This window comes from Panthera tigris, chromosome A2 (assembly GCF_018350195.1).
Source record: "Panthera tigris isolate Pti1 chromosome A2, P.tigris_Pti1_mat1.1, whole genome shotgun sequence".
NCBI classification, from domain to species: Eukaryota; Metazoa; Chordata; class Mammalia; order Carnivora; family Felidae; genus Panthera; species Panthera tigris.
In genome coordinates this window covers 898866-912059 of record NC_056661.1, presented here as the reverse complement: position 1 = coordinate 912059, position 13194 = coordinate 898866, and the positions used below count along the sequence as shown (strand labels likewise).

The 13194-nt window shown below is 65.3% G+C and overlaps 1 protein-coding gene across 1 annotated transcript; it reads right to left on the bottom strand.

The window, feature by feature from the left end:
- Positions 1 to 270: 270 nt before the first annotated feature.
- On the bottom strand, positions 271 to 6850 carry PLK5 (polo like kinase 5 (inactive)). Its single transcript, XM_042977456.1, is given in 16 exon segments — positions 271 to 486; positions 1416 to 1526; positions 1605 to 1824; positions 2278 to 2345; positions 2463 to 2513; positions 2516 to 2619; positions 3315 to 3392; positions 3668 to 3752; positions 3905 to 3981; positions 4165 to 4291; positions 4377 to 4575; positions 5065 to 5160; positions 5246 to 5333; positions 5445 to 5574; positions 6538 to 6654; positions 6768 to 6850. Coding segments are annotated over 16 exon segments (1818 nt in total). The 5' UTR covers positions 6849 to 6850; the 3' UTR covers positions 271 to 300.
- Positions 6851 to 13194: the final 6344 nt, after the last annotated feature.

Genomic DNA, 13194 nt, shown 5'->3' with positions numbered 1-13194 from the left:
CGCTTCAGCTCTGGGGTCACGGCACAGCCGCTCTGGTGGCCAGGAAGAGGAGTGAGCTCAGGGCTGATCGAAATGTCCCCTCCGCTTACAGGCCACGAGGCGTCTAACGCCACCAGAGAGGCGGACGGCAGGCTGGGGAGTCAAGTTTTCTTTAATGAAAAAAAGGACAAAGCCGCACAAAAGTCTGGGCTGAAGAGTCATGACACAAAGCGAGCCCCCCTGAGCCCCCCCCACCGCCATGCTGTCCCCAGGGACACCCCTCTGGGGAACCAGAGCCTGAACGGAGCCGGGGCCCCGGCACTAGACGCTCTGCAGCATGTGAAGAGCGTAGAGAAGGCGCTGCCGGGTGGCCGGGGCGCAGCTGGGGCTCCGCAGGGCGCCCAGGGGGTGCGTGGTGCTGCGCTGGCCGCGTTCCCGGACCGTGAGCCGCAGCTCCCGGCCCTGGCCGCTCAGGACCAGGTGAGCCTGGTCTCCGCGGCAGCTCACCTGCCAAGGGGAGAGGAGCGAGGTCAGGAGAGAGGGCTCCCCCCGGGCCTACCCCCTGCCCTGGCATGAACAGGGCAGGTGGAAGGAGGCTGAGAGCCTCCTGCCTGGGTCTCAGCGGCCGCCCCCCACCCCCCCTCCAGGAGCTCAGGGAGCAAGCCCGGGGGCCCTGCTGCACCGACGGGACAACAAGACTCAGACGGGGACCCCCCTTCCCACGGCCACCCAGTGAGACCCCCGCTCTTAAGCCCGTGACCCGGGTGAACTGGCCTCCCCAGCTGCGGCCCCGCCTGGGTCAGCGCGAGCGCGCTAGCCCCACTCTAGTCTGAACAGGCAGGGAGGGGTTCCTGGAAAATAAAATCATAATTTTTACAAATAACAAGGAAAGCAGGGGTGCATGGGGGGCTCAGTCGGTTGAGCGTCCGACTTCGGCTCAGGTCACGATCCCGCGGTTCGCGGGTTCGAGCCCCGCGTCGGGCTCTGTGCGGACAGCTCGGAGCCTGGAGCTGCTTCGGATTCTGTGTCTCCCTCTCTCTCTCTGCCCCTCCCCTGCTCATGCTCTGTCCGTCAAAAATATAATAAAACCTTAAAAAATTAAAAAAAATAATAACAACGAAAGCACTGCCCGGGCCGTCGGACTGGGGGCTGGCTAGGATGTGTCAGACTGACGTCACCGTGACCGCTCGGGAAAGCCTCAGTCTAGAAATGACTTTCCGGGGACATGACGTTCTGGCAGCTGCGAACGTCACCCGTGGAGATGACCCCGAATCACGCTGCCCCGGCACGGACACACGTGTTCGGTTTCCCGGTGTTTGTAGAGGTCAACGTGCCCCGCTGCCCCCGGCCGCGCCCCCAACAGTGCCTGACGGCCCGGGGGCCCCGGGGCTGCCCCGCGGAGGCCACCGAGGACGAGGGCCACCCTGCACACTCACCTGCAGTGTCCCGTCGCTGAAAAGCAGCAGCAAAGCCCGGTCCGACATGAGGAAGCGCAGCAGGCAGTGGCCGGGGGCCGCCGGGGGGGTGGGCGCGGGCCGGCCCTCCTCCTGCGGACAGACCCAGCCTTGCGGGCCTCGGGCTGGCCGTGTCCCCAGCGGCCCGGCCCCGCCCCGTCCGGCCCTTACCTCCCGCCGCCGCTGCTGCATGTGTCGGGCCAAGAGCCGGAGGACGGCCAGCTTGGCCCCCAGCGGGCTGGGCGCGTCCCTCGGGGCGAACGTGTCCAGCTTCCCCCGCGCGGATGCGTAGCAGACCCGGCTGGAGAGGGGGTACAGGGCGGTGCTGGCTGCCACAGCCTCGATCCTGGGCACCCGACGCCCGAGGACACTTTCCCACCAGCCACACCCCCTGGGATGGGGATCTGGAGACCAGCTCTTTACGGCCCCTCTAGCCACACCTGCAGCCCTGGCCACTCGCCGGAGCCATGGACCCAGCACGTCCCCACTGAGATCCTGACCCGCCCCCAAACCCACCCCTCTGCCATCTTCCCATCCTGCCTCAGGGCTGCTCCCACCTTCCTGCCCTCCCCTCCCACCCCCCACCCCGCCACGGCCTGTCCCTACCTGACCAGTCCAACTGTCTCCCTGCTGAGTCTATGTCACTCCTGCCGTGAAGGTCATGTCAAACGTGACCTGTTCCAACCACGGCTTGAAGGTCACTGACTTCACAGCCTCCCTGTCCCCCCATCTCACTTTTCCTCAAACCCACTGCGCTGGGACCCATGTCAGGAGCTTTGCACATGCTGTTCCCCGTGCCTCAACGCTGTTCCTGACAGGCTCCTTCCCATCTTTCAGGTCTCGCCTGAATGTCACTTCTTCAGAAAGCCCCTCCACAACCAGGTTGTAGAGGGTCACCTCCACCCCCACCCCCTGCAAAGTGGTCAGGCAGGAAGGGCTTACAGATGCGCAGAGCAGGCCCTATTTTAATAAATACTTGCAGAATGATTAAGGAAAGGTGGGGGGGGCCACAGGAGCCCCAAAACTTACTCCCCCGGGGGGCGCAGGGCCATGTGCGTGCCGTCCCGAAGCAGGACACCGCTGCCCCCATCCGACAGCTGATAGCCGAAGCCATACTGGCTGGAATAATCCACCCACGCGGGGGCCCAGAGGACCGGCTGCTGCCCTCCCGGGGGGTCCTGTGGGGCTGGGCGCAAAGAAGGGAGCTGAGCAAGGGGGTCTCAGCAGGGCCTGGTGGGGGAGTGGGGGAGGCGCGGGACGCGTAGAGGAAAGTGCAGGGCGGGGGAGGACGGGGCTGGGGCACACGGACACTACAGGCTTTCCTTTATTTCATTAAAAAAAAAAATCGTGTTAAACACAAACTGCTCAGTGGCTTATGGAATCCTGGATGGGATCCTGGGAGAAAAAAGGCATTAGTGAGAACACGGGAAATCCAGCGGCCCCGGGAAGCCGGCTGAGCCGCACTGGGCGCTCTCCGGGCTGCCTTCGCTGAAAATCTCAAATCATCTTCCACTGTTTACTGAAGACATTTGAACACGAGTTGGCTCCACCGATGGAAGAACCTTAAAGTCTAGGGTCCTTCTGTGCTACAGCCGCGAGGAGGAGGGCGAGGAAGAGGGCGTGAGACCGAAGACTAAGCAGAACCCTACGGGAAAGAAAAAGCTCCGAGGACAGTGACCAAGGAGGGGCAGGACGCGGTGGGTGCTGGTGGGGGTCGAGGTGGGGAGTGCACGGGGTGGGCATCACTGTGCTCTGAAGCCTCTCTCAGCTCGGTCCCCGCAGCAGAGCCCCAGAAATACCGGCAGGACCCTGGACAGAACAAGGCGCTTGTCTTTGGATGTGAAGAGGCAGGTGGCCCGGGTGAGTCCGCTGGGCTCCTACCTGGGAGGCTGGGATCCAGGCAGAGCAGCAAGCTCCTGATGGCCGCCTCTACCTCCTGCCTCTGGCTCCCCTTGGGTCCTGGGGAGACAGATCTATGTGGGGCAGCGTGGAGGGAGGACAGGCCTGGACCCCCACCACGAGGGCCCCTCCCACCAGCCCCGCCCCCAACTCTCAAATCTGGATAAATCTTATTTTGAACCCAGAACGATTCTGAACATCGTTCCCATTTTACAGGTGGGAAAGGTGAGGCCAAGAGAGGGGCCGTGACCCTGGCAAGGCCCAGTCACCGCCCCCCACCTCTCTACCCTCACTCCCCACCAGCAGCCCCCTCCTAGGATGGAGTGTCTGCTCACCGGCTGGGTCACTCCGGAGGGTCCCGTGGGTGAGCAGGTAGACGGGGACTGCAGAGCGGGGAGCCTCTCTGTCCAACAGGGAGGCCTGGGGAGGAAGCAGCAGGGGTGAGGGGAGGCCCTGGGCCCCCAGGAGGGCCCTGAGGTGGGGGAGGGCTCCAGCCTCGTGGCTCTGAAGCCCCTCCCCCCGTAAGAATGCGTCCCACACGCCTCCACGTGCGCGCTGCCCCGAGCCCTCACCTCACCGCCCCGCTCCGTGGAGTCACGATCTGAACCACCTCCTCCTGAATCCGAGGCCTCGTTCGGAGTGCAGGGGCCTGGGGGAGCGCAAGGAGTTTGGGGGGGGCACAGCCCGGCCCCCGTGCAGCAGGGGGGTATCCGCCACCCACATCCGCCTCTGCCACAGATGGGAAGGTGCGGAGGAGTGGAAAGGACCCACGGCCAGGCGGGGGCGGGTGCAGGCGGCGGGAGCAGGGGAGGGGGGCGGGTGCGGTACTCACAGGGGGGCCGGCACTGGGCCAGCAGCAGCTGGCCCACCTTCCGGACGAGCCTGCGCAGAGGCTGGGGCATGGTAAAGATGGGCGGGCTGTGGCAGGAGCGGGCCGGCAGCCAGTCCGGGGTGAAGCCCTTTGGAGGCGGGCACCGGGGGTGAGCACCGGGCGCGGGCTGCCCGGCCCCCCGGGGCCTCGGCACCTCGCTGGACCCCACGCACCTGTGTGAAGAAGTCATCCCGCAACAGGCGGTCCAGGCTGGGCCGCTCCGCGGGGTCGGGCGCCAGCAGGCGGGCGATGAGGCGGCGCGCGTTGGGGGACAGGTGGGCAGGCTCGGGGTAGCGGCCGGCTCTGATGTTCTGGTACATCTCCGACAGGGGAGCCGCCGTGAAGGGAGGGGCCCCGGTCAGCGCCGTGTACCTGCCCCGGGGGCGGGGGGTAGGGGTGGAGGGTGGGGCAGGGGCCTGGGTGCCCAGGCGTGGCGTGCCCCTACCCACACCCCCCTGCTCCGGACAGGCTTCGCGTCCGCTTTCCCGCACCTGCCCCACACCCGCTCCCACCTGGCCGGTCCCGTCCACTCGGCTGACGCCAACGTCTGTCTGCACGCCTGCCTGCGGGGGTTCCACTCCCGGTACCTCACGACCGCGGACCTACCCGCATCTGCCCGTGTGCACCGGCACACGCCCGTCCACACCTCCGTGCCGGCTCGAACCCGTGTTCCCTCCCACGTGCCCTATGCACACCCGCACGGCTCCCACCGGCCCCGCGCCCGCCCACGCCCGTCCACACGTGTCCCAGGCACGCTCACGCCTGCCTGTCCCCATTCACCCTCCCCCCTACATACTCACACCTGTCCTCGCCTGCCCCTGCCCTCTTCCCCAGGCCCGGGGCTCCCCGGGACCCACTCACATGATGCAGCCGAGAGCCCAGATGTCTGACTGGCAGGAGTGTCCACTCCTGGAGATGACCTCCGGGGCCAGGAAGTTGGGGGTCCCGCAGAGCACTCTGGGAGGGGATGACGGCGGGCTCGGGAACGCTGGGGCCCGCGTGCCACACCAGCCCCGCCCGCGCCCTCGAGCCCTCCGTGTACCTGTGGCAGCGGCCCCCCGGCCCCACCCTGGCAGCCAGCCCCAGGTCTCCAATCTTTAGCACCATGTTCTTGTTCAGGAAGAAGTTACCTGCCGGGGGGGGGGGGGGGGGGGGGGGGGGGGTGAGGGGGGCGGGGGCAACGGGGTATGAGGGCTATGAGGGCGGAAGCCACTCCCCCCCGCGCCCCTCCCCCCACTCACTGGGCTTCAGGTCGCGGTGCACAATGCGCCGCTGGTGCAGGTAGCACAGGCCGCTGACCAGGCCCCGCAGGTAGTAGCGCACCTCGGGCTCCGTCAGGGTCTGCCGTGCCTCCAGAACGTGGGCCAGTGACTGCAGGTGACCGCAGGCAGCAGTGGCATGGAGGATGCACAGGTGGCACAGGTGGGCACAGGTGGGCACAGGTGAGCAAAGGTGGGCACAGGAGGGCACAGGTGAGCACGGGAGGGCACAGGTGGGCACAGGAGGGCATAGGTGAGCACAGGTGGGCATAGGTGAGCACAGGTGGGCACAGGAGGGCACAGGTGAGCATGGGAAGGCACAGGTGAGCACAGGAGGACACAGGTGGGCACAGGAGGGCATAGGTGAGCACAGGTGGGCACAGGTGAGCAAAGGTGGGCACAGGAGGGCACAGGCAGGCACAGGTGGGCACAGGTGACCACAGGAGGACACAGGAGGGCACAGGTGGGCACAGGTGAGCACAGGTGGGCACAGGTACTCACAGGTGAGCACAGGAGGGCACGGGTGGGCACAGGTGAGCACAGGAGGGCACAGGTGAGCACAGGAGGACACAGGTACTCACAGGTGAGCACAGGAGGGCACGGGTGGGCACAGGTGAGCACAGGAGGGCACAGGTGAGCACAGGTGGACACAGGAGGGCACAGGTAGGCACGGGTGAGCACAGGAGAGCACAGGTGAGCAAAGGTGTGCACAGGTAGGCACAGGTGAGCACAGGGGGGCACAGGTGGGCACAGGTGAACACAGGTGGGCACAGGATAGACACAGGCGGGCACAGCTGTGCTCAGGGGGGCTGGATCGAGTTAAGGTGGTCCTACACGGCCACAGATGAAGAGATGGGCCAGATGAATAAATGGGCACAAGTGAGTCCTGGTGTGCAGAAGTGAGTCACCCGAGCCCAGGTGGGCACCGGTGCATAATGGACGAGCACAGACGCGTCTGGTGCAGACACAGCAGAGACAGGTAAGTACAGAGACACACAGGTGGGCGAGGGGAGCACCACAAACATGGGGGGGGCGGGGCGCGGTGCAGGCTCCCTCTCCACCCGCCCCGGGGCACCTGGCGGCTGCAGTACTCCAGCACCATGTACACGTGGTCGCGGTCAGCAAAGTGTCCGTGGAAGGCTACAATGTTTCGGTGTCGCAGGCGGCTGTGCAGGGCGATCTCACGTTCCACCTGCAGGCGTGGCCCCACCTGACCCCTAGTACTCGGGCCCAGGGGCGTACACCCTCACCCCCAAGGGCAGGAACCTGTCTGGCGCCCCCCTGCGAGGGAAGGGCTGGGCCTACCTTCCCCCGGGTGCGGAGCCGCCCGGCCCCGCCCCCACCGCGAGGCACCACCTTGAGGGCAAACACCGCACTGGTGGACATGTCCATCAGCTTGTAGCAGCGGCTGAAGGCACCCTGCGGCGGAGAGGTGCCCGGCTCAGCCGCCAAGTGTGAGCAGGTGTGCGGACAGGTGACCAGGCCTCTTCACGTGCACAGACACACAGACAACAGGAGACGCACGGACACACAGCTCACACCCTCAGACCCGCACAGGCAACCCCCCCGAGCATGCAGGAAAGCGCAGGCACGCGTCCCCAGACGTATCCAGATCTGGAAACACCCAGCCAGCGGACCACAATATAGCATATGGACACACGCAGACGCGGGAGCACATTCAGACGCGCGCCTGGAGACAACACGACAGAGTTCTTGCGGAGGCACGGAGCCCGGTAACACTCGAGCGCTCACCCACAGCCCCGGACAGACGGCCGACCCACGGGCACCTCACAGGACGCCAAAGAGCGGTTCCCGCCACAGCGCACGCGGTGTAGGGGCTACGCCACAGACGCGGCCGCGCAACCCGCGCAAGCCCAACGCCAGACCCCAAACTCGCGCGGACACACGCAGGAAGAAAACCCGGGGGCTCGCCGGGGCTCGCGATCGCGCGCGCACACCCCTCCCCGCCCCGCCGGGACCCCCGCGCGGCCCCGGACCCTCGCCGCGCACTCGTGGTGCCGGGGGGGCCGCACCTTGCCGATCAGCTTTCCGCGCCTGTAGACGCGCCCGGAGTTCGGGTCGCGCAGGAAGACGGAGACCGGCGGGCGGCAACTGTGCCGCCGCCGCCGCCGCGGCCCGGGTTCCATCCCGCCGGGAGCCTGGCGGGCGCTCGGCGCGGGCACTGGCGCAGCCTCAGCGGGACCACCGCGCGGCTGCTCCCGGGGCCGCGCGCCGCTGGGGCGCGTCTTATTGGCTGAGGGGGCGGGGAGGGGGCGTGGCCCGACGCTCGGGGCGTGGCCAGGCGCGGGCGGGGGCAGGTGTGCGCGGTGAGCCGGGGTGGGGGGGGGCGGGGGCGCACGGGGACACCGGGCTGGAGGGAGTTTCGGGGATGAGACAGGAGCTCGCGCCCGGCGCGACAGCCCTGCGCCAATCCGGTGCGATCAGCCGGCTCGCTGCTGTTCCAAGCCTGCGCCTCCCGCCAGGCTGTGAAGTGTTAACGTGCCCATTGCCCTGAGCAGGAAACTGAGGTCAGAGAGATCGTCTCCTCTCGGAGGCCTTTCCAGGGAGAGGCGACTGGAAGCGAGGGCTTGACGGGGCTCTCGTGGCACTGGGAGCCGTGGCAGGATTCAGAGGAGGAGAAAGAAAACCAGTATCTCTGGAGCTGGAGCTGGTTGGAAAGGGAGCGGGGCCTGGGGCAGGGACCCAGGAGGGGCCCCGCTGGGGGTTAGGGGTACCATATATTCAGGGCGCTAGGCAGCGAGGAGGAACAGAATCTGGGGACCCAAGAGCAGACAAGGGTTTGTGACTCCCGGCATGGGCGGCCAAGGGGAGACAGGTGAAAGGGCTAGTGGGCCGTCTGGGACCCTCCTGGGAACCGGCGGGGACATCTCCGAGCCACAGCTCAGACTCTTTCCTTGTGTTCTTTCGTGTCACTCTTACGTAAGTCCTGGGACACGGGAACCGGCCCTGTTCCCATTTTACAGGTGAGCACACTGAGGCCTGGGGATGTCGTTGCTTTGCTTACACAGCCAGGAAGGGACAGTCCTGGGTTTGAGTCCAGGCGGCCGCCTCTGGATGCCACAGTACTAATCCCCGAGTGTTACATAACACAACGAATGGGGAGGGGTTAGCAGGGCTCCCTGTGGCTGGAATCAGGCCTTGGAATTTTCCAGAGACCAGATTTCGGAATGTGGCCCGGTCACGATGCCAGGGACAGGATACACCTTCTGAGTTGTCACATGTCCACCCGGGGTGTCAAACGGGGATAACGAAGGCACGAGGGACCCTCGGGGGGCCCCAGTGCATAGGACAGAGCAAGACTCGGGTACTTTTGTGGGGGGACCGGCCTCCGTGCCAGGCAAGGGTTTCGGGCCACCACCGGGGGGGCCAGGTGGTTGCGTCCAGGGAGCCTAAGTTTCCTGCCGATGGGAGCCAAGTGTAGCGTGACAGAAGGTGGGTGGCTGGGGGGCCATGGGCCTGGGCCATCATGTCGCTGTCACCCTGAAATCTGTTCTGTCTCGGTAGCACACCGCCATCTGGGTGTTAATTCAGGTATTTGTTAAGCGCCTACTTATCAGCCTGCAGAACCCGCCCTGGGCTCCGAATGCCCAAGTCAGACACGCCTGGTCCTCCTAGACTGACCGCCAGGAGATCACCCAGGCTGCACCACGGCGGGGGTGGGGGGTCAGGGGGGCTTCCAGAGGCAAATGTGTGTAAGCCCATCCTGGGGTACAGGCTCTTCTTAGCCCCATATTACAGGTCAAAAACTGAGACTCAGGAGGGCATACGCAAGCCAGGATGACTGGAGTCCAGAGCCCTGTCCGCACCCCGCACCATCCCCCTACGCTCCTGCCCCGGTGGCCGTGGGAGCTCTGAGGGGGCAGGTGGCTGGGCCCTCCGGACCCCCGTCTTCCTGGCTGAGCGTCCACCACGGGGCCAGGGGGTGGGGGCGGCGGGGAGGGAACCTCCCATGCTCCGCCTCGCCTCAGCAGCGACCCTCTCCCCCACCACTCCGAAATGAAGAGACATTACAATAAAACAAAGCACACAAACGTCCACGCGGCGTCATTCACAGCAGACAAAAGATGCACACACACTGAGCATCCGCTGGCATAGAACGGATAAACACAGCGCGTCCTTCCACACGCCGGAGTCTCGTCCAGACTCGGAAAGTGAGGGCGTCCTGCCGCCTGCCGCCGTGTGGACGGACCGGAGGACGCTGCGCAGTGACAGGAGCCGGGCACAGAAGGACGCGTCCCGCGTGACCCCCTAGAGGAGTCCCGTCCGCAGAGACAGAGAGTGGATGGCAGGGGGCGGGGACTCGTGCTTCACGGGGGCAGGGTCTCAGTCTGGGGAGATGGAAGGTTCTGGAGGCGGATGGCGGGGGCGGCTGCGCGACGGTGTGAGTGCGCTCGATGCCACTGTCACTGGAAGGTGGTTGAGACGGTAAGGCCACGCCACGTTCGACCCCCCCACCCCCGCCACGCTCCCACAGAGCGAGGACGGCATCAGGGCCTCCCCAACACCCGCTTTTACAGATGAGCGCACGAGGCAGCTCGCCAGGCAGAGGACTGCGGATTGCAGAGGGGCGGCTGCCCCCCCACGCCGACCCCTGCCCAGGCGCCGGAGGCTGAGGTGGTCACGGGCGGGCACCCGGCCTGGCCGCCCCCGCCCGGGAGCCGCCGCGCTCCGGGCCGCAGGCCTGCTTTCCCTCCCGTCTGTTCCTTCGCTGACCTGAGATAACTCCCCGGACTCAGCACATTTCCCAGGAGAAGTGCAGGGACAGCACCGCACGGGGCACCTGCGGTGGGTGGAGGGGGCGGCCGCGGAGACGGCCCCCAGCGGTGAGGCGCCCGAGGGAGGCTCAAGGGACTGGGCACGGGGTGAAACGTGGCACAGTCAGCTCTGGAAGGTGCCCGAGGGGGGGGGAGCGTGAGGCTCGGGTCCCTTCCCGGCCTTTGAAAGGCCGCGGACTCCGTGCCTGTCCTGTGAGCACGCACCCCCCCCCCCACAGTCCCCGGGGACGGCCCAATCTGGGCAGCACGCTGTCGCCACACTGGCCCGGACCGTGGGGGAGGTGAGACTCGGCCCCCCCACCCCAGGACCCGACTTTGTCCTTGCCTCTCCCAGCCTCATGTGCATCGCTGGCACGGAGCCTGAAGCAAGGGTTTGGTGCAGCGGGTTGGTCCAGAGAGCAGGAGTGAGGGGCCGGGGAGGATGGCGCAGGGCGGGCCCCTGTGGGCCCCTGAGGAACTGGGTAGGACATTCCTCAGGACTATCTACCTGAGAGGAAGACGAGGGAGTATCAACCCCCTGGGCTCCCTGTTGGCCCAAGACCCCATACCAAGCGCATCCCAACCTCAGGGCCTTTGCATACACCGTGCTTTGTGCTCATGATGCCCCCCAGTCCTGAGTCTTCTCCCAGCAGCTCCTTCTCCTCTGCTAGCAGCTGGGAGGCCACCTCCACCCCGTGATTCCCTCTGTGGTCCTTCACAACTTGAAATTATGCACGTCCTTGCAGGTCTGCTGGTTCCCGTCCCACCAGATTGGACATGTCACACGAAGACACCGGTCTGTGTCTGACCCTGCCGTGTGCCCCACGGGTGCCGACCTGCTGGGTGGCCCCACGCAAGCGCAGACCCTCTCCAGACTGCCCGCGACCCTGCCTGCGGCGGGCGTGCCCTCAGGGTCCTCAGGGGGTGCTGTCCCTGCAGGGGGACACTTTCCCTGCTGTCCTCTCTCCAGCCGGATGCGGCCTCGACCTCTATTCAGGGACATCGGTTGACTCCGGCTGTGAGCGAGGTGCTGTTTGAGCGTCAGAGCCGGCCAGATTTCTAGAGGCGTAATCCGTATTTTATCTGCCCGGGTCTTTTTTTTTTTTTTTTTTTTTTTTTTTACCAATCTCGAGAAAAATAGCTCATTGTCATGTGGGATCCTGGACAAGATCCTGGAACAGAAAAAGGGAATCAGTTTCAAAAAAGAAAACAACAACAACAACAACACATAGAGAGCTCCACATAAAAGGTGGAGTTTGGTCAGTAGTCATGGCAATTCCTAATATCATCAATTGGTCATAGCAACACTCCAATATCGGTGTCTGAGTCGCGACAAGAGTGCTTGTCTCCTGGGGTTTCTGTAACAAATTACCACACGTTTGGTGGCTTTAAAAAGAATCACACGTTTATCAACCTCATGTTGTGGAGTCAGAAGTCCTAACACCCGGGCGTGGGCAGGCCCGGTTCCCCCCGGAGCCCCAGGGAGCCCCCTCTCCCCCCTTTTCCGGCTTCCAGAGGCCCCGCATCCTGGGCCCGCGGCCCCCCCTCATCCTCAAGGCCAGCAGCGCGGGGTCCGCCTGGCTCTCTGCCTCCCTCTCGTGACGACGCCGGGTCCCCCGGGCACCCAGGGTCACCCCCGCCTCAGGGGCCTTGACAAGGTCCCCTCTGCCGCATGAGGGGACACGTCTGCAGGTTCTGAGGACGAGGACAGGGACCTCTTGGGGCGGTGGATTATACCACTGATGAGAAAGAGTAGACAGAAACTCTCACATCTTTGCAACTTTCTATAAACGTAAAATTATTCCAAAATAGAACTTCTCTTTTTAAAAAACCTTTTTAAATGTTTTTATTTATCTTGGAGAGAGGAGGGCGCGAGCGGGGGTGGGGCAGAGAGACAGAGGGGGACAGAGGGTCTGAAGCGGGCTCCGCACTGACCGCGGGGCTCGAACCCACGAACCCTGAGATCATGACCTGAGCCGAAGTCGGATGCTCAACCGACTGAGCCCCCCGGGCGCCCCTGAAATAAAAACGCTCTTAAAGAAAACAGAATCAGAAGCAGGAACGCAGTCACCCGTAACCCTGCCCGGAGATCATCGTGGGCGACAGGCGGGGTTTCTTCCTTTCCGCTTCCTGTCAGAGTTTATGTGCCAGGGATATTCTCTTCCGTAAACGGCACCACATCGTGCGTAACTTTCTTGATTTGAGGCGAACACCTTGGACGACAGGCCATGTGTGAGTAACCTCCCTCCCCCCCCCCCGCCCCCACCGCCACCCCATCCAGCTGCACAGGCCTCCCCGCCAGGCGTCCTCGCCCTGGGCCCCCAGCCACCTGGCCTTTGCTGGGAACACCCTCTCCCTCACGCTCCTGTCCAGCTCCCCTTGCTCTCCAGGTCCTGCCTCCAGTGTCCCCAAGCCCCCCTCCCGCCACTCCCTCACCCATTCAGATGTGGAGACCCTGCTGCGTGCAGCTCGGTCCCTCCACACCTCAGTGTCCCGACCCATTGAATGGGGTGAGGATTCATCTCGGGCGCTCCAGAGACCCAGAGTTCTGGAGCGCGGGTGGCAGGAACCCCCCCACCCCATCTCCGCAGGAGGCTGAAGTGCCCTGGGGACCACGTGGCCAGGCCCGAGGGATCACAGGAGGCCACGGGGAGTTGGGGGGGGGGGTGCACCAGGAGGCCACGAGGGCCGCTCCTGGGCACTTCCTAAGCCACAAGGTCACAAGGCCTCAGAGGTAGCAGAGCCCAGCCGACCCACATCCGCAGGACCGGTGTCCCCTCTGCCTCAGGGACGGCCCGGGCTAGAGCTCAGGGTGAGGGACCGCACGGACTGCCCCCCTATTGGAGGTCGAGGCCGGGGCACCGGGAGGGGCGGGGGAGGGGCCGAGATGCCGCCGCACCTGGAGGCTGAACCTCGCGGCCACCCCTCCACCTGCGCGAGGTTCCCGCCGGAGCTCT